The sequence below is a fragment of the Mytilus trossulus genome, chromosome 2, assembly GCF_036588685.1.
Source record: "Mytilus trossulus isolate FHL-02 chromosome 2, PNRI_Mtr1.1.1.hap1, whole genome shotgun sequence".
Classification (NCBI taxonomy): Eukaryota; Metazoa; Mollusca; class Bivalvia; order Mytilida; family Mytilidae; genus Mytilus; species Mytilus trossulus.
The window spans coordinates 9,043,261-9,065,464 of record NC_086374.1 but is presented as its reverse complement, the minus strand read 5'-3'; the positions used below and the strand labels follow the sequence as shown (position 1 = coordinate 9,065,464).

Here is a 22,204-nt window from a genome sequence, read left to right as displayed (position 1 = left end):
AATAAAACCTTCATGCCCTTCTAACTAGAGGGTAGACAAAATGTCTCTGTGATAATCCAAACATTATTAAGATTATTAGTTATTTCTGTTGAAAAGACTATCTAACTATATTTAATGCTAATACAATCCTCTTATACACATTTACCATTTTCTAAAAAGGTTTGGGAAGCTAAAAGGTATGTAGTAAAGATTTCATTAACTAAGGAATAACCTGGACATTCCAGTGTAGCAGTTGATAAAGGATTTGATTCAAACCTATTTTTTGCTGAATAGAGTTTTCACATCTCTTAAAATATGGGATGCGATTAATTCCATACAAACTTTTGAGTTTATATACATTTACCTTGATTCAAAGTTTTTGTCACCATCACTCAGAGAATATCAAGTGTTTGTGATGTGAGGTCAGTATTAATATATAAACAATATATTTCAGGATATATCTTGGTTTGATGATCATAAGAATGGAACAGGTGCTCTGACTACTCGCTTGGCAACAGATGCTTCACAAGTACAAGGGGTATGTATTCTAATTATTAATATGAAGGGGGAGGTAGGTCTGTTTTGGCATAAGTATAGAAGTACATGTATTAGGACATGGCTAAAAATAGAACATAGGTAAAGTGCAAGTTTGTTAATTATTTTGGAAACCATTGTAATAGACCTGGAAAAGATGTTCATAATATTTAACTCCACTAATTCTCCTTTTAAGATAACTGTCATAAAACTGGGGAATAAATAGATATTTTAAATCACTAAAATTAACAGCAATGCAAGATCTACTAGTCAAAGTTTGCTGACATAGGAAGTAAAATGTCACTCGGAGTGATTGCATTTAAATGAGGATTTTCTTTACCTTATTTTGTGTTTTGATTGAAAACTAAAGAAGATGGACGGAAACTAAACGGACTAAAAGATCAGCAATACAAGATCAACAGAACACAGATTTTTGTCATGAATTCAATGTTGTGGAGTGTTCTTTGTTTAGTATACACACAGACCAAGGTTTATAGAGGCTCTTTAGAACCTTTAGTTTATATTTCATGAAAAATGGCTCATCAAAATTTATACACAGAAATTAACATTGGTTAACAATTGCCTTAATTTATATAATAATATTGTTTCTAGGAAATGGAAATTAGTTATTACCTCTGTATATCTTGCTATGTGACTAATATATTGGTTTAAAGGAAATATTAAAAATGATTTTTAACTTGCTTGTTCATGTTTCAGGCTGCTGGTGCTAGGCTTGGTAGTTTGGTACAGAATGTTGCCAACATGGGAACAGCTATTGTTATTGCCTTTATCTATGGATGGCAACTTACTCTTGTTATCTTTGCTTTCTTGCCTTTTATTGCCATTGGGGGAGCATTGGAAATGAAAATTCTTCAAGGAGTTGCTGGTCAAAACAAAGAAGCTTTAGAAAGTGCAGGAAAAGTTGCAAATGAAGGAGTTGAAAATATTCGCACTGTGGCTTCTTTAACTAAGGAAGATAAGATCCACCAGTTATACCTAGATAACTTGAGACCTCCTTATGTAGCAGCATTAAGAAAGGCACATACAGCTGGGTTGGCATTCTCTTTCTCTCAGTCAGTTATATTCTTTGCCTATGCTGCAGCTTTCTACTTTGGAGCGTACATGATCAAAGAGAGAGAGATGGACTTTACAGCTGTTTTCAAGTAAGTTGTAAGATTGAATTAACTATATAAAGGGAGATCTGTTTTTTTCAATTAACAAGTAAAATAACACAAATATGGATCATGGAGGAAAATTTCTAACATAAATTCCCTAATTAAATGGTAAGGTTAAAACTCAAACACATTAACATACACACTGATTATTGAAGATAAAAAAAGACAACTAAGGGCAAGGTATTGATTTGTAATCCAATGGTTAACTCTATCAAAGAAGACATTACACGATCCACTTCATGTACAAAGATTGATGATCAAATAAAATAAGGAGATAAGATATGATTGCCATTAATACAAAATGCAGCAGAAATAGTCATTCATGAGATAAATTCACTAAGGGAACCATATAACTTATAATATGTATAAGTGTATTGTAAAATTAAAGTCATTGTGTTTCATTTTAGGGTATTTTCTGCCATTGTGTTTGGAGCTATGGCTTTAGGAGAGGCCAGTGCATTTGCACCAGATGCAGCTAAAGCCCAGGCCTCATCAGAAGTTATCTTCCCTTTGTTGGATTCAACACCTGTCATTGATGCTGAGTCTGAAAATGGAGAGAAACTAAATGAGGTAGGTAATTTAGAATTAGGAAAGTTCTGCAATAAGGAAATCATTTTGTTATCTTGTTACTAAAAAGTAACGTAATTTTTTTTTTCTAAAACTAAGCATTTATCATCCGTGGAATGACATGAGAAAGGGTCATCGTACCAATATTGTAATTAGATCTCTGAATATAGTTTACATTGTCACTAATGTCAGTTTTGTCATTAGCAAATTAAAACATAACTAAATTGTATCTTCTTTTGAGGCGGGATATATAGAGACGCAGACACATTAGTTTGTATCTCTATAGAAGTCGCTCCTCACTATCCTACTACCTGTCAATACATTTATTTTTGGCATTTCACATTGTAGACTGTAAACTTTAAGTTTGTGAGTTAGTATGTTTTAAATCTAATTTAGTGTGTCTTACTGTGTTTGTCTAGTATTTAACAATATATGATACTTGTACTTGCAACCCTTGGTAATATATTTCTACATTGATTTCAGTCTACATATACCAGTAAAGTGACATTCACTGACTGTAAGTTCCGTTACCCTACTCGTCCAGATATTGAGGTTCTCCAGGGGCTCACTTTAACAGTAGATCCAGGACAGACATTAGCATTAGTGGGGACCAGTGGATGTGGAAAGTCTACCACAGTGGCCCTGATTGAAAGATTTTATGACGTAGAGGCAGGATCTGTGGTGAGTAAGATTTTATGACGTAGAGGCAGAATCTGTGGTGAGTAAGATTTTATGACGTAGAGGCAGGATCTGTGGTGAGTAAGATTTTATGACGTAGAGGCAGGATCTGTGGTGAGTAAGATTTTATGACGTAGAGGCAGGATCTGTGGTGAGTAAGATTTTATGACGTAGAGGCAGGATCTGTGGTGAGTAAACAATTAAACAATGTAAACTGTTGTTGTACCCATTATTGAATTAAATTTACACTAGGACATTATTTTCTCTGAACTAATACAGATTTTCACTTAGGGTCCATCTGAGGCCCATCTCCGGGTTCAGATTTTCTTGCTGCATATAAGATCTATTGGTTGGCCTTGCGCTGTTATCTATGGCCAGATGGTTGTCTCTTTGACATATTCCCCATTTCCATTCTCAATTTTAATTTTACTATTCATTTAAGGCACATATATATAACATCCAAAATTCTCATTGAATTCCATTTGAATAGTGTTTCTCTTTATTATAACTTAACCATTTCTTTGACAGCAACTAGACAGGTATAACATTAAAGATCTGAATGTACCATGGTTACGATCCCAGATAGGAATTGTATCCCAGGAACCAATCTTATTTGACTGTAGTATCAGAGACAATATTGCTTATGGTGACAACAGCCGAACACCAAGTATGGACGAGATAATCAAAGCTGCTAGGAACGCTAACATCCATGAATTTATATCATCTTTACCAGATGTAAGTGTGTCTTATAGTTTGGTGTAAACTTAGATTCTTAATACTACTTAGAAGGCTAAAATTGATGAACTATGAGACATGTAGAGCTGCTTAGAACAATAACATCCATGAACACATTGTTGATCAGACATAAGTAATTGTCACTCTTGGTAAGAAAGGGTGTATAGACATACACAAAATGCTGCTAGTATCAATGAATTTACATCTTCGTTCTTACTGATATAAGTAAGTGTCTCATTGGGTTGGGAGAAGTGTAGGTACAGTTAAATGACACAGTTGGGAATACTAGCATCCATAAATTTATTTCTTGTATACAACAGACATATTTAAAGTAAAATAGGGCAAAATTATAAAACAGCTAGAGACTATTAAAATAAAGAAATACAGTTTTTTTTATAAGACAAAATCTGATCACTCTTTATATTATCCTTACATATAAGGTTTGGTCTGAATGGGAGGGTGGTTCAGTTAATTAGCCAGTTGAAGAACTTACATGTTAGAGTTGCTATAAAAGTGAATTCAGAAAAAATTATGTTACCATGACCAAAGATCTTGTTCAAAGCAATGCATAGTATTTTAAAAGTTATGATTACTAGTATACACAACAAATATCAGTCACAATGAATCACAATTCTAAGTAAGTCACTTAATGTTTTATTATTCTTACAGGGCTATGACACTAATGTTGGTGACAAGGGGACACAACTGAGTGGTGGACAGAAACAGCGTGTAGCTATTGCCAGAGCCTTGTTACGTAATCCCAGGATCTTACTCTTAGATGAGGCTACATCTGCTCTAGATACAGAAAGTGAAAAGGTATTTTAATTTGACTTCCGGGTAAACCAAACACTAATAAAATACAAATACTGTGAATTCATTAATTTTCTTTGGATACCAATTTTCGTGGTTTTCATTGGACCACGAATTTAAATGTTCAACCAACTATACTAATTTTCTAAAGGAATGAATGCAGAGTTTGCCAAAACCATGCAATAAAATATCCAAGCATATGCAAGTTTTCCCTCAAACTATAAGAATTGGTACACACGAAAATAAAAGAATCCACGGTACATACATTTTGTAACTGTTTACTTGAGTGTCTGAAAGAATACTAATATTTTTATAAATTTAAAATGACCCCCCATTTACTAAATTTGTTTTAATGATGCATCTTGGGAAATCTAATGGCTTAGCAGCAAATTCAATTCATACCTTTCTTCTGTATGAAAACATGTATACAGTAAGTGTCTGGCTATAACTTAAAAAAGCTCTAACAAAATCTTTTCAATTTTAGCTTTTTTCCTTGTTGAGTTGTAGATCTTTAAGGATTGAAAAGTGTTCAATTGATTTTGGCCTTTCCATTTCTGAATTTTTCAAACATTTATTATTGTCTTTTTTCCCCCTCCTGTTTGGGGCACCAGATTTGGAAAACATTCCAAAGATTTTTTTTTATTTAGTAAGCTACAATTGTGGATGACCATGGTATTGTTCAAAGGGTTTTTCAGTTGATTTTCTGATTTATGAAAATATGTTGCTTTGATTATTTCTTAACACTTATTAAAATGAATTATTAGTCCTGCTTAGTCAGAAATTGATAAGATTCTTTTTATATGGATTAGTACTTCTATTTCTTCCATTGAATTTAAGGTAAACAAAGCAGACACTGCAATGGGTTAAATCTTTTTCAGTGAATCCTCACTTTGTTTGATGCCAAATCACCAACAAAGTCTTGTCAGCACCTATTGTTGTATAAAGTTGTAGAAGTGAATTTATCAGTTTATATTTGACTTTCTTATCACAGTATTTAATGTAACAAACTTATTGAATTATGAATACTTGCAATGTTTGATACAAAAGTGCTTTTGTGGACATGTCTATTGACAACATTATTTTGAAGAGCACATTCATAGTTAGATGTTTTTTAAAGTTGTATTCCCTCATGTATTGTAATTATTTTTCTGCAGATTGTACAAGAAGCATTAGACAAGGCCAGAGCTGGCAGGACATGTATTGTTATTGCCCATAGATTATCAACCATACAGAATGCTGACAAGATTTGTGTGGTCAGACATGGTACTGTCAGTGAAGAAGGAAAACACAACGATCTTATGGCCAAACAGGGAATTTATTATAAGTTGAACATGGCACAGAAACGACAGAAATAGATCTTGATCAGTGTTGTATAACTCTGTGATAATGTGATTTTATCTTGCTTTTGTTTAGTGATATTTATATTTCTTTATGTTTTGAATAATTGTTGTATTATGGGAACATATCAAAAACCTTTTTAAAAATCCATTTGTGATCACACAATGTTGTCTGTTGACCACTGTCAATGTATATTTGTTCCGCCTTTCAGAAGTTCCAATGGAAACTTTGTTATAAACAATGTAATAATATCAAGTCCTGTTGGAACAAATATTCTATACCATTTATTCCATTAGGAACATATACTGTAATATTGATTCCTGTGGAAGTAATATTCCGTAATATTTTTTCCTTTTAGAACTTATATTATGAAGGAACTTCTATTCCGATATACCATTTTATCATATTTTATGTTCTCAATTCCAACCTGTATCCTCATTTATCACATCACTAAAGATAGACTGTATTATTCTGGCATTGATCAACACTACCTCTGTACATTTTGTAGAACATGATCTACATACCCCTTTTAGGCCTCCTCACCTTTATTGTGGTCTATATTGCACAATCTGTAGTTTCTTGGAGTGTTTTTGTAGACTACTAATTTACTTTTTGTTTTAAAAAATGCCTAGGTGTTTTCTGTTTTTCTTCAAATTTGGTTCTTGATTGAAATATTCTCCATTCCTTTTGAGTGAAATCTTCATAAACATTTGTTTTGCATCAGAACAAAGATGGTTTGCAATTACTACAATTATTAAAGTCCTTTAAACCAAGAGTTTTGATTAGCTTATGCAAACTTAAAACAAATAACAAAACTAATGAATTAGTGGGACCTACTGATTTCTGTGAACTTCCATATAAGCAAGGGACTTTTAGGGCTTTAAAGAATATGACAATCTAAAAAAAACAGGAATTGATAGGGCTTTAATGGAAATTTGACAATCTATAAAATCAGGGGATTGAAAGCACTTCTAAATAAACTGTTGCTTTTAAAAACAACCTAAAAAAGTTAGATTGTAATTTTGTTTTGCCTCATCTGACTTAAATGCAGCTTAGAAGTCTTGTCAGAGTTTTTAAAAACAAGTTTTGTTATGGTTAGAGATGAAATAAAACTTTTTCATTGTTTTTTTTACACAAAATTTGCTATCAAAGAACATAAGCTGCAAGCCTTTAATTACACAATATATAACACTATTTTATATTTAACTTATTATGTTTATCTATAGACTTTCAATGATTTTTGATTGGCATTAGAAATAGATATATATATATATATTAGAATACTCTTCCATAAAAACAATAGTAGGATGATATTATAACATGGGAACATTTCTATTCTCTCATAATACATGTAGCATTTAGGGAGGCCAATATCTGTTTGTTTCTTTCATTAGCATTTATTCATTTTTATGAACTGACAATCTGAATGATTTTCTTATGAATACAATTAAAACATTTAATTTTATTTGTAAGAAATATTTTTTTGTACTGTGTGCTTTTAGAATATAAGTGTGTAAAAGAGTTTGCCAAAGTGACAACTGTTACTTTGATACTTATCTGCAGCCCCGAATGAGCACAAGGGAATGAGTTTTATACTTGAACTGCTGTTAAGTATGAAAAACCAAATAAATGTGTTTTTTTATAGTTCTGCTGGAAACTGGTCTGTTTAATGGACTTATTTCACATTTAATGTAATTGCAAATTAACAAATGGCTCATCAGAAACATAACCAATAAAATATGTGAGGACGTTCTTTGCCAGTTCTAACAAAGTCTTGTTATCTAATTTGAAATCCAAGAATGTATAAAGACCAAAAATATGTGAAGAGCTATGTAAGGCAAATATTAAAAAAAATACCTAAAAACCAAATTCATCTTAGGTTAATGTTGTCTGAGAGAGATTGAACATTGTTTTCTTTATAAATTATTGGGTTTTTTTTAAATGAAAATTGAAACCTGATCTGGATAGAAGAATGAAAAACATGAAAAAACAAATTTAAAAAAAAAAGTTTTTTTTCTTCAGTAAACTTCTAAGAATCATCACATGTTTATCAGCAATTATTTTTCTAGTAATAATAATCAAAGAATCTCAAATACATATATTGATAATATGGTGTACATATAAATAATCATTTAAGAATGTCATTGATTACTTTAATAATCTGTTATCATAAAAGTGGCCTTGGTGGTGAAGTGGTCTAAGAAATCCAACTACTGTATCACTTGTCTGTCAACACTGAGGAGATTGAATCATGCACGTGGCTTGTGTACCAGACTCCAAACTTAATTGACTAGGCTTCTACCAGATATCTGTGGCTCTTTTCAGGCAGTTTTAATTTTACCAAGAAAAATCTGACATATACAAAACAGCTAGTTTTGCTGAAAGAGGGGTTAATTATCAATCAATCAATCAATTGTTATATCGATATTTACATTAAAATGTTGTAACATATGTCTTTACATACTCAGTATTTTTTGTGACTATTTCTCTCAAGTTATTTCTGTGTTGAATGACTTGTAGCAATACTTGTTTTACTGAAACATTTTACAGTCAAGTTTGTACTTATGTCTACTACTTAATATAAAAAAATATATTCGTTAATGATTAAAGTTAATTTACTGTATGACATTTATTGATTTTTTTTTCTGTATTCTTTGTGAAAAGTTGTGAAATATATTTGATAAAATACCAAAGATATTACATTACTATTTATTCAATTGTATTATTGTTGTGTGTCATACCAATGATTATATTAAATGAATTCTCTTTTCCAGATTTGTTATTTTCCTACCAAGTTATGATAGCATGCTGCCTGTTCACTTGTTCATATTCGAAGCAAAGGCCAGAAGAAAATTATTGATAATTTCTTTCTTGGCTTCGAAGTTTGACCTAGTTTTCTGCAACTGAGGATCCTCTACGATCAGTACTTTGTGTATTTGGATTGATTTTTGTTTTGGTACTTCGTGCTGATGTGATTCAACCCATTTCCTACTTCTCTTTTATAGTTTTTTTTTTTTTTGTTCTGTGATACAATTTTCCCAGGTTATGGACACAGTTGATTGCTCATAAGCATGTTTAATCCTGCCAGATTATTTATGTGCTTTTCTCAAATCAGCAACCAGTAATTCAGTGGTTCTCGTTGATTTCTGTGTTAGATCTCTTCTAAGGTTTTCCGAAAAAAGCAAATGTGAGCATTTGCCATCACTTGGCATTCGTCAACAACCTTTGTCATCCGTGTTCGTGTCCGTCCAGTGTAAACTATTTCAAACATCTTCTCTGAAAATACTAAACCAATTGCAGCCATACTTAAACTAAATGATCCTTAGTTTGTATTTTATTAACATTTTCTTAAAAATATATATGGCCGCCATCATGGCCATAGGAAAAATAGAACGTATATTTGGCTTATATCTTAAACACTATAGATAATTAAGAGCAGATCTGACTGGCCTGAAAGCATTCGTAGGGTCAAGATCTACCTGCAGTTAGATTGTCAGACAAATTGGACAACCGTTTTTTTTTTATTATTGCCCATGATTTGATAAATTTGACAACATTTTTCAGTTTTTATGCCCATCTTGGGGCATTATGTTTTTAGGTCTGTGCGTATTTCGTTTATCTGTCGCTATTCAGATTAAAGTTTTTTGTCAAGGTAGATTTTGATGAAGTTGAAGACCAATCAAATTGACAATAAGTGCCAGAGATATTGTTGGCCTTAAATTACCGCAGAATAAAGGCTTTTTCACCTGGAGAAGAATCCCAATTTAAAAAAACTAAGAATGTGTCCTAAGTACACGGATGCCCCACTCACACTGTCATTTTCCATGTTCAATGGACTGTGAACTTATGTAAAAAATCAAATTTGGCATTACCAACTTTAACCTGAAACTCCCACTTTCATTTTATATGTTCAGTGGAACGTGAATTTGGGGCCAAAAGTCTAATTTGGCTTTAAAACTAGAAAGATCATATAAGCCATAAGTGTAATAAGTTTCAAGTTGATCGGACTTCAGCTTCATCAAATACTACCTTGACCAAAAACTTTAACCTGAAGTGGGACGAACGGAGGCACAGACCAGAAATCATAATGCCCCTCTCTTAGCATAGGTGGGGCATAAATATGGCTTAAAATTATTCCCAAAAACACAACTTTTTCCCCAAACAGTGCAGTCTCAGTAGTAATTGTGGATGAAAAACACTCATTTTAACATTTTTAACTGGATTTTTGTGAAAAAAATGTCGGTTATTAGATTGGGGATGCTCAGCGGGCGGGCGGTCGGTCGTTCGGGCGGGCGGCAATCAAATGTTGTCCGTGCATTTACTCAAGAACCGTTCAACTAAAGCTTTTAAAATTTTAATATGTTGTTACTGACAACTAAATGAAGGTCTAGTTCAATATTGGCCATTTTGACTTTTACCATTCAGGAGTTATGGTTCTTGAAAGATTGAAAAATGGCGTTTCCAGTAGTGTCCGTGCATTTACGCATGAACAGTTCTACCAAAGCTTCCCAAATTTTAATATGTTGTTACTGGTGACAAAATGGAGGTCAAGTTCAATAATGACGATTTTGACTTTTACCGTTCAGGAGTTATGGTTCTTGAAAGATTGAAAAATGGCGTTTCCAGTCGTGTCCGTGCATTTACGCATGAACTGTTCTAACAAAGCTTCCCAAATTTTAATATGTTGTTACTGGTGACAAAATGGAGGTCAAGTTCAATAATGACGATTTTGACTTTTACCGTTAAGGAGTTATGGTTCTTGAAAGATTGAAAAATGGTGTTTCCAGTCGTGTCCGCGCATTTTCTCATGAACCATTCAACCAAAGCTTTTCAAATTTTAATATGTTGTTACTGATGACAAAATAGAGGTCAAGTTCAATAATGACGATTTCGGCTTTTACCGTTCAGGAGTTATGGTTCTTGAAAGATCGTAAAATGGTGTTTCCATTCACGTTGTTGCATTTACTCACAAACCATTCAAACTAAGCTTTTCAAATTTTAATATGTTGATACTGATGACAAAATAGAGGTCAAATTTGATATTGACAATTTTCACTTTCACCAATCATCAGTAATGGTTCTTGTGATATTGCCAGGATACAAATAAATGCAATACATCCGGTTTGCTGTCGTTGTTACAGCCTCTTGTTCATGCCTTAAATGACTATAACAAATGGAAGTTTTTAACGACCTTGACTGGCTATACAGCCCTTGCACGGTCGGCTTAAAAAATGACTATAAGAAGATTTAAGGGTCTATTTATGTATCATCACTGACAAAATGGGGTCTTATTCCAAATGAGGGTTTATCTTTTGAAAAGGGTTTTGCAAATTGAAGTTCCAGTCGAGTTTATGGTTTATTATAAATTTTCCAATTTGATAAAAATGACGAATATTTTCCCAATAAAAAGGGAAGAGGTAGTGTTGAAAAAAAACCAATATCACTGAGTGCACTTTTTCCATTTGATACGATATTTCTAATTGTAAAGCCAACATAGAGTTTTGATCCCTATTTCACGGTCCACTGAACATAGACAATGATAGTGGATGTGGGGCATCCGTGCACTATAGACATATTCTTGTTTGGATCTGCTTTGCAGGTTGTTATGTAAGGGAAGTAAATTCTGTTTTGATTTGCCTTCAGGGTTCGTGTATGGTGGTTGTATATTTTGGATTTGTATTCGGGGTTTTGGTGGGTGGTTGTTTATTCTGTATTTGGATAACCACTAAAGACTTCTTTGATCCCGCTAAAATGTTTAACCCCAGCACATTATCTATGCACGTGCCTCTCCCAAGTCAGGAGCCCGTAGTTCAGTGGTTGTTTGTTGATGTGCTACAAATTATTTTTTCGTTCATTTGTTTTTACACAAATAAGAACGTTAGTTTTCTCGTTTGAATTGTTTTACATTTGTCATTTCGGGGCTTTTTATAGCTGACTTTTTTTTATAGAATACTTGGACATCTACTCTACTGCTAGTTAAACCAGAGCCATTGCAATAAATTAATATTTTTATACGTCCGCAAAAATGTTTTGCGGTCGTATATTGGTATAATGTCGTCTTCCTCAGCGTCGTCCTAAGACGGATGGTTTCCGAATAATAACTTTTGTGTTAGTAAATAAAAATCTATGAAATTTAAACACAGAGTTTATAACAACAAAAGGAAGGTTGGGATTATTATATCATATGTACAAATAAATATCTTGGTCCTTTCAACAGTGAGTTTGAGGAAGTCTGACGCTAATAAACTACAATCTTAAACAATGTTTCAAATTAAGGTAGAGTTTTAGTACATAAAGTTGGCCTCTAAAAGTCGATAACCCATCGTAAAAAAGAGATGTGATATTCTGTTTTTGTTAGGACGAATCTTAAACATCTTACTTTTAAATTATTATGCTAGCGCTAACTATATCATTCAATACTCATGAAATGTAAAAAAAACCGATGGGACTAGTTTTACTGGAAATCATATTACCTTGACCGACGGAGTTATTTGATACACGTATCTCCATGTCCGTATTCAACAATAAAGACAACTACTGCTGCTTTTAAACACTTGGACATCTACTCTACTGCTAGTTAAACTAGAGCAATTGAAATAAATTACTATTTTTATATCATATGTATAAATAAATATTTTGGTCCTTTTAACAGTGAGGAAGTCTGGCGTTAATAAACGACAATCTTTAACAATGTTTCATATTGAGGTAGAGTTTTAGTACATAAAGTTGGCCTCTACAAGTCGATTACATGACGAATCTTGGATTGGACGGAAGTTTCCATATTTTGATATTATTTCTCCTTCCTTAGTCTTCAATGTCAGAAAAGCTCTGTATGCCTAAAAAAAGATAAAAACAGTTAATACTGTTCCTTCATTTCGCATTTATATATTTATATAGAGAAAAAAAAATGTTCAATCCTTTTGTAGTTTTTCTAGCTGTATAAAGTACTGGAATACTTTTAATGTTTCAAAACAGCAAAAACAAATATATTTTTTTACATGTTATAGTGAACATTGTGAATGATAAGTTAAATTAATGCTGAGTACTTCACTGCTGGGAAATCATTCTCTCTTTATGTCCTCTGTTCAGAGATAGCATTTACACCTGTCAACTGTTTTATAAACTGTACCTTGATCTCTAGAAGGAGTAGTTTTGCTATTAGTTAGTATGATTTGCTGTCTCATTTACAAACAAATAAAATATCCCTTTATTTCTACTCAGAAAACACCTAAACATAACTTAACATAGACATGAATATGGATTAAATTCATACATTTTTTTCAGAGATTATTTTAAGAAAACTTACAAGGAAAGAGATGTCGCGTGTTTCTTTCATGATTAGCCATCGTATATTATTCTTGCATGGCGGAACAGACACGGATCCACGGTACGTATAGAAGTCACGTTTAAAAGGCAATAACAAGGATGGATTCAGGTCAGCTTTGACAGGTTTACCTACAAAAAAACTATTTTGTATTTCTGTTCTACTTTGTGATACAATACACAAAAACATAGAAAAACTTATCCAGGAAATCCAGGTAAAATTCTAGTAATGTGGATGGTAATAAAGAGGAATAAAAGTTGTTCATGTAAACTAATGTCAGTTAAACTCTTGCAAGGTAAATCCTGATAAATACAATTAAAAACTAGAAAAAACTGATCACAGATAATCTAACAACGTTAAACTAAGACTAGGGTTGTGAAATTGTCAAACATTAAATGCTGATCTAATAAAAAGTATTCAATGTAGGGTCGAGGGCCAAAACAGCTTACCGAAAATCTATACCAGTGCCAATACAGAAACAGCCAGTTCATAACATTTTTATTAAATGATTATAAGAAAATTCAAAAACCGTGATCAATACAGGGCGAATACAGCTTTTTTCCTGCTTTTTTCTGTATTGGCCCTGTTTTTTTCTGTATTGGCCCTGTTTTTTTCCGTATTGGCCCTGTTCAAAGAGCAATATAAAATCGTGATTTATATTGACAGTGAAATGTTTTCAGTATTGCACATGCTGATTTATCCGTATTAGGGCTAATTCACTAATATCATTTAATAATAACAAATTTGAAATCAAGACCAAAATAATATGACAAATAAAGGTTCAACAAGGTTATAGATAATATTCAAATAAAGAGCTTTAATAAAATTGAGAATGGAAATGGGGAATGTGTCAAAGAGACAACAACCCGACCATAGAAAAAAAACAACAGCAGAAGGTCACCAACAGGTCTTCAATGTAGCGAGAAATTTCCGCATGTATCTAATACTATTATCAATGCAAAATGAATACTTTAAATCCAGGCCTCCTTTTGATAATTATTGTCATCTATTAACTTATTTTTTTTCTCCGAACAATTTTGTGCTGGACAAATTGTGTATACCTCTAGCTATTGGTGAAGACTGCGTTAAACATTTGATGTCTTTTTAAAATTTATCAACAATTACTGCACCAAAGTAAATATAACAACAAAGAGCAATGATACGCAAACACTAAATTGACAAAATTAGTAAGGTTATTATCAGCAAAAACAAATAATATATACTATAACACTGAATCGTCTAAATGTCCCATAAGATGAAACTTCAAAACTATCAAGTCATCATCGATAACTACTAACACAAATGTACCATAACGTAGAATTTCAGCACGATATTTACTTCTAAAAACTTAACATTTATTTCAACAACTTGAATTGGTTCAAAAATCCGCATGACAATTTTGATGTTGCAATGATTTTTAACCACTGAAATCGAGTTGAACTAAATCAAAACAAATAATATTGAAAACTAACAAATCACCATCATCAATTAACATTAGGTAAATATCCAGCCGACAAAGTCATTAAGGCAAATGTAGTATACCGCATCAACCATATGATATATGATAAATGTCTTTACAGAGTTCTTTGGTACAACTTTTTGAAATTTTGGGTCCTCTATGCTCTTTAAATTTGTATTTATTTGGCATTATAACTATTTTTGATCTGAGCGTCACTGATGAGTCTTATGAAGACAAAAAGTGCGTCTGACGTTTTCATCCTGGTACCTTTGATAACTAATCATACCTTTCGGATCCTTAACACGAGGTATGTTGGTCTTTATGAATGTATCAACATGGTTTGGAGGTCCTTTTCGTATCTAAAATTGATAAAGAAAAGATACCTTATATATCCAGTGAGATTGATTGTCTTTCATATAAGCAATAAATACATATGCAACTAAAGAAGAAACAAAAGATATCAAAGGAACATTCAAACTCATAAATGATGTGTAAACATTGAAAGATGGTTTCAGGAACTGCATTATGATATTGCTTTGAAATGTGTTTAAAAATCACAATTAAGTTTATGTTACAAAAAGGGTTTCAAATCAGCAACTGTGTGTACCTGTCCAAAGTCAGGTGCCAGTGCTTGTCGCGTGTTGCTGTGTAACATATTTGATTTTCGTTTATTATTTTGTACTTTAATTAGGCTCTTAGTTTTCTCGTTTGAATTATTACACATTTGTCATTTCAGAGCCTTTTATAGCTAACTATGCGGTATGTGATTTGCTCATTGTTTAAGACGGTACCGTGGTCTATAGTTGTTATTTTTTGTGTAATTTTGTCTCTTGTGAAGTTGTGTCATTGTTAATCATGCCATTTTTGTATTATAAGAGTGTCTTGTACGAATTTCTGATGCTTTCTTTTCAGAAGTTTGCGTACGAATTCTCTATATGCACAAATTATGTGTTAATTTCGTGTTTTCTTAACCTTTTCATTTTTTTCATACAACACGCTTCAATGTTTTAACTCATTCTAAATATTGATACACATACCCGAAGAAAGACAGAAACAGCTATAATCCCATCTGGCATCATGGAAGCTAGTCTAGGTTGTCTATATTTAGAATTGTAGTGAACCATATGTACCTGCAATATATTTTTTTGTTTTGTTTTTAGTTTACGTATTTTTTTCTGTTTTTTCTTCTCTGTTTTTCTGGCTTTAAAGTATACCTAGTTTGTAAGATAAATATAGATTCCACAAATGCAACATATAGATTCACAAATGCAACAAGTGTGTTACGATACGTCTCCACTTGAGACATTTATATTTTAATATTTCATTTTAAATAATTAAAATTTAACTGTTGAGAGTGAAAAAATATCGTATACACAAGTTATAGTGATGGCATTTGTTTTCCTAAGATTTTTATCCCTTTTTCAAAGATTTGAAGACAGTGGTGTACTTTTTATGTGCCGTCATCAGACATGGTCACCTTTTTTATGACTTTTTTTTTCAAACCCAAGAAAATTTAACGTCACAATCGAAATTCAACCAATCATTTGCCGAGAAATATTTTTCTCACACCGATCAAGAAATGTGAAAATAGTACAAACATGAGAGAATTTGTATTTTCTTTTCATTTCGGTTAATCTTAGTTATCTTAATATTGGAATATGTATGCTGTATACATTCTTGGGTTTAAAGTATTGTAATTATGTTTTGGAAATAATATTTTATGACATACTAGTAATCTTATAATAGTATGCTAAGTAAGATATTTATGTTTTACCATTTAAATATGTTTTCAAAAACTAGTATGGTAAGTGATTTATTTTATTTGAATCATTTGTTTTACCCGGCTTCCAAATAATCTAGTTTGTATTAATGATTTGATATCTGACACAAAATTATTTAAATTCCTATCTGTTTTGATATTATGTGATACGGACAAAACATAGTCAAGTTGGGTTATAACAGGTTATTTGGCAACCGATATTTGGTAAATGGATGATCGAAATAACATAGATGTACTGATAGCACTGCAGTTGTTTTCTATCTTTTAATAGGGGTTTCTAGCCTAGTCTAGTACAGTGATATGACTACTTGATATTTATTTGTTTCAATCAAAATAATCAAAGGATGAATGAATATATTTCGTTCGGAATGCCTGTAGATGAATATTTCAATTTGAAAAACTCTAATACAATTTGAATGTTCGAAAATTTATTCATGTTAAGTTCAGTAAATTTTCATTAAGTTGGAAGTACATTAACCTGTGGTAAAATTAATTTAATCAAGTACAAATTGAGACTCCACATTCTTCACTGAAAAACTATAAATGAACTATCTACGAAATATATTAAAAAAATCTGAAGTATGATGTTTTTGTTCAATCATTAATGAAAGTGAAATATTGAAATAATAATTTCTTTTTACCAGCCAGGATGATTCAATTTTGTCAAATTAAGCTGAGAATCATTCATGATGAATTATTTACTTGCAAGTGAATGTTTCGACCTCATTGAATCCGTATGCATGGGAATTTCAATTTAACCCCTTGGCTAGAGATGGATAATGCATGAATTGATAAAAGTTTTATAAAGGAAAAGAATGTTTTATAAAGGAAAAGAATGTAAAACAAAGGTAAATCGTTTGATTCACTGATTCGTTCAACAAAACATGACAATTAACACATATTTTTAATCTATTATATGAAATTAGACAGACCTGGTAAGATCCAATTACACGAGTTCACTTTCTATTTACATATATTTATGTTTATGTTTATATGACCAGCGGGAGGTATTCGGAGAGCACCTTGATAGTTAATACATCTTATTAACTATCAAGGTGACCTCCGAATACCTCCAAGAAGACTAAAATACAAACGAAACGAAGCTATATATTATCGAGTCCATGCCCGACAGATAGTATATTTTATACTTTTTATAATTAGGATAACTGTTTTACATGGTTTTAAATCAAATAATTTGCATCTAATCGGCGAACATTAATTTAACAGCTAGCGTCCCTTTAAATATATCCTGTAGTTCAGTGATTGTAGTTGGTTCTTGTCTTTTGTATAAAGAATAAGTTATGCAAACACTAGTTCTCGATATTAACTTACTCTAAATTGATTAAAAATATGAAGAGAACTGTTAACTGTGCATACCTCAATAGGGAAAAACTGTCCATTTATGGAATGTTCAGAACCGTGTATTCTGTCGTTCCCAAAGTGAAAGTGTAGTTCGTTCAGGAGGAATTTGTCGTTCGGGGACCCAGGTACTCCATATAAGTATCTCGCTTTCTCCTCAAAGTAAAAGGCTGTCGTATGGCCTGTTGGAAACATAAGCAAAGCGATTATACATTACATCAAGCAAACAAGTTCTATATGAATAGATTTGAAAACTCAATACTAAGCTGAACATTGTCAATAACATATAAGCAATCAATAAAACAAGTAAATGGATAAGAATGTAAACTGTTGATGATAGCCTCTTGCATAACGATAGTTTATACTTAATACTTATTCCTTCTTGTATGTATTCTATGCAATTTTATGGGGGGATTCTAACATGACGTCCTTCAAACGCTTTGAGTACACACCCGTGGTAAAATATGAATAAATTGCATTGGCTGTTCCGATCGTACTCCCACGTCATATGTATTTTTATGAATGAAGTACCCGACGTCACAGAATGATGACGTTATAATTTAAGCATTTTACGGGAAAATACACGCTTTTGATACCGAAAATCATCACAACAAGGAAACGTACATAAACGATGCTAAAAATGTGGTATAAGTTAATTTCTTTTTACATAGAAGACATATATTTAAAATATCATTAAAATTCATCCAAATTTGTCTGAATACGTTTTGTGAATAGTTTGAACATGTCACTTATTCTGTTTGCTCTGTTCTTTTACGTCAATTTAAAAGTGCGAAAATTTATGGGAACGGCAAATAATGGCCTCCACCTAGAGCGCTTCGATCAAAAATAATTGCCGTATTTGTCCTATTAGAATCGAAATAATTCATGGGGTCTTGAATATATCTAGATTTTACCACGGGTTGACCCTTTATGCCGATATTTTACCCCTCGCTATCGCTCAGGGTAAAATATTTGTCATAAAGGGCCAACCCGTGGTAAAATAACGATATATTCAAGCCCCCATAAATTATTTCTTAATTAACATACGATGTCTGCTTGAACCCTTTTTCTGTTATTGTAGATGTATAAATAAATGGATGAAATCAGGCTTGATCCCCAACCAGTACCCAAATCATTACCACAACATCCCTTTCGCATTCTCTTTTCAAATGCTAAATGGATGTCCTTGGTAGAAGTCATGTTTAAGACAATTGTTATCTATTAATTTGAGCCTTTGATTTTGAAATCTGTTTAGGGATTTTCAGTTTTAAATTTTTGAGTTCAGTATTTTATCGTTTCACAAATAGTAATAAGAGTAACATGCGATATATTATTTTTTCTGATTATTTTGGATTGCACAAATATTCAATTGTATATATTAATTTAGCATGCCATTATACATGATCTTTTCAGAATTATTTTTTTCTCTCATCATAAACAAAGATATGAGGAAACATACTTATATTAAGTACCATTCTTAATAAAATCTAAAGCAATATCGGGATTGTCCTGACAAAGACTACAAAATGATGTTAATAGATTACATAATGTTTAAACAGATAACCAATTGATATGTCGTACCGTTATTAATTAGACTTCAATGAGGACTTTGAGTTATCTTGTTCTGAACGATTACACAAGGTTTACCTGGTAATACCTACCGTTATTAATGAGATTTCCTGGAAGGTCTTGGTTTTCCTGATTATAACGGATTTCATAAGGTCTCCCATAGGTAACAAACGTTGTATTAATATCGATTGGAGATTGTCTTGAAAATCCACAAGAAGGCCATTTCATGTTCCAATACCCTGGACCTTAAAATAAAATGAGAATTACAATTATAGAGTTTGATTCAGGAAGAAATATTCAATTTTTGTTTAAATGGTGTCTTTGTTTTATCACTTTCAAAATTAAACAGATCGTCATAAATTCAAAACTGATGATTAAAATGAGAAACATCATATGACGAGTAACGAAAAAGTTTTGCTTCTTACAACATTTACTATACTTGTTATACTTCATTTGGTATCCCAATTATTTGCATCACGAATAGGTTGATCTATACGATGTGTCTGTGTCAAAACTTACTAATTAAATTTTTTACAAGTCTTAGATTGTGGTTTAACATATATTTCATCTGTCTGCTAAGTATCGAACTTGACCTACTGCCGAGAGTAAATTTACATTGTTATACGACGTGTCGTTGTATTTTGTACATCCAAGATTCATGTATTCATTTTTGATGTTTTTGTTATAATTTTGGTTGAAAAATGTATTATGACGTGTCGTTTCAAAATAATTATAAAATCGCCTTTCAATACCCTCATTTTTATACTCCCGTATACGAGAGTTATACTGAGTGTGAATATGCACTGCCACGCGGCGTGTCTGGGTGTTTTGTATCTCCAACACTCATGGATTTAATTTTGATGTTTCTGTTATGGTTTTGGTTGGATAATCTGTTATGTCGTATCGTTTGTAGTCCAAATAATCATATAAATTACTTTCATATCATCATTGTCATGAAAATAGTTTGGACGAATATTGTGAATATAGATATATATATATATAATTGTATAAAAGAGGGACGAAAGATACCAAAGGGACAGTCAAACTCGTAAATCTAAAACAAACAGACAACGCCATGGCTAAAAATGAAAAAAGACAAACAGAAAAACAATAGTACACATGACACAACATAGAAAACTAAAGAATAAAAAACACGAACCCAACCAAAAACTAGGGGTGATCTCAGGTGCTCCGGAAGGGTATGCAGATCCTGCTCCACATGCGGCACCCGTCGTGTGGCTTATGTGATTACAAATCCGGTAAATAGTCTAATTCAGTAGGTCAAATTCATGAAAGGGAAGGGGATTGTAGTTACGACGTAAGGGACATATCCGATATCATTTGTGAAACGGTTATTCCATAACGGTCAACCAACTCGTGATGGCGTCCGTAAAATTTACGAAGGGATGATTTCAACTTCACCATTTGGAACTCTAGGTTTAATAGCTTCCTTGTGAGCAGTAACCCTCTATCAAGAAAATCATGATAGGAAATGCAAGCACGGGAATATCGTATCAATTGGGAGATATATACCCCGTATGCAGGTGCTGCTGGAATGTTGCTACTTAAAAATGGAAAGTTCACAATTGGAAAGCTGAAATCATCTCTTTTGTCGTAAAGTTTTGTCTTCAACCGACCCTCATTGTCAATTTCTAGATGTAAGTCAAGATATGAAGCCGAATTAACTGTATCTGTAGTATCCTTTATCTCCAATTCGATGGGATAGATGCGATCCACATAGTCACCAAATTTTGAATTATTTAGTGTAAGAACGTCATCTATATAGCAGAAAGTAGAGTTAAAGGATATTGCTAACTTCTTATCTTTCTTCCTTAGAAGTTCCTGCATGAAGTCAGCCTCATAATAATAAAGAAACAAGTCAGCGAGTAGAGGGGCACAGTTTGTTCCTCATTGGGATGCCGACAGTCTGTTGAAAAACACGTCCTCCGAACGTTACAAATATGTTGTCAATCAAGAAATCAAGCATCTTGAAAATATCGGTTTCAGAGAATTTTTCGTTTGAATCAGAATGATTCTTTACAAAGTAGGATTTATCCCTCCCTAAGACAAGATACTTGTATCTACGTTGTATAACATTCCAAATTGTATGTTAATTACACAAGCGTGTCACTTTTGATATTCTGTGGGTTTTGTCGTTGATTGAATATGTTGTTGTTGTTCTGTGGCTTCAAGTTGTGACGACCATTATATTATGTGTTGTGAAAGAATATGGCAGTTGTCATCAAATAGTTCGTTTCTATATTGTGTTGGCGTTTGTTTTTGTTGCACTTCGATGTTTCTGTAGTTCCTTTGTTTTTCTCTTATAGTTAAGGTGAATCCCTAGGATATGGTTTGTAACCCGGATTTGTTTTGTCTTAATCGATTTATGACTTTTGAACACCGGTATACAACGGTATTTAACAATTATATCATTTTGTTTTGCTCACACATTGTTGTCAAACTACTAGTAATTGAACTCTATGCGACTGTCATACAAGTGAGAGGTTAAGCTGGCTATAAAACAGGTTAAATCCACCATTTTCTACATTAGATATGCCGGTTTCAAATCAGAAATATGACAGTCGAATTTCTGTTTGTTGTACGTGTTTGAGTTTCAAGTTTTGTGTTTTGATAAATTACTATTGTAGATTTCGTTATTTTGTTTTTGACGCCAACGACAGCTTGAAAATGCTATTTGACGAATTGCGATAACCTGTTAAGGCTAAGTTGATATTTACTGTAGGGTTGTTTGACGTTTGACCCACTTAGAAAGGCTGAAATATCCAACAGTAAAATATACCATTCATCAACCTGACACGCAACATAAAAAAGTTAAAAAATCTAGTTTGTTAACAAGAAGAAGTCATTCATCATAACCCTGGTCATTTACACTTCAA

At 32.3% G+C, this 22,204-nt stretch overlaps 1 protein-coding gene across 1 annotated transcript in view; it reads left to right on the top strand.

The window, feature by feature from the left end:
• LOC134706440 (ATP-dependent translocase ABCB1-like) overlaps positions 1-8,591 on the top strand; it is a 50,225-nt gene extending 41,634 nt beyond the window's left edge. Inside the window, exons 25-31 of the mRNA XM_063565367.1 lie at positions 434-517; positions 1,231-1,676; positions 2,096-2,258; positions 2,739-2,936; positions 3,462-3,668; positions 4,338-4,484; positions 5,633-8,591. Of these exons, the coding sequence (XP_063421437.1) occupies positions 434-517; positions 1,231-1,676; positions 2,096-2,258; positions 2,739-2,936; positions 3,462-3,668; positions 4,338-4,484; positions 5,633-5,833 (1,446 nt within the window). The 3' untranslated portion in view covers positions 5,834-8,591. The remainder of the gene's footprint in view (positions 1-433; positions 518-1,230; positions 1,677-2,095; positions 2,259-2,738; positions 2,937-3,461; positions 3,669-4,337; positions 4,485-5,632) is intronic.
• The last annotated feature ends 13,613 nt before the right edge of the window (positions 8,592-22,204 follow it).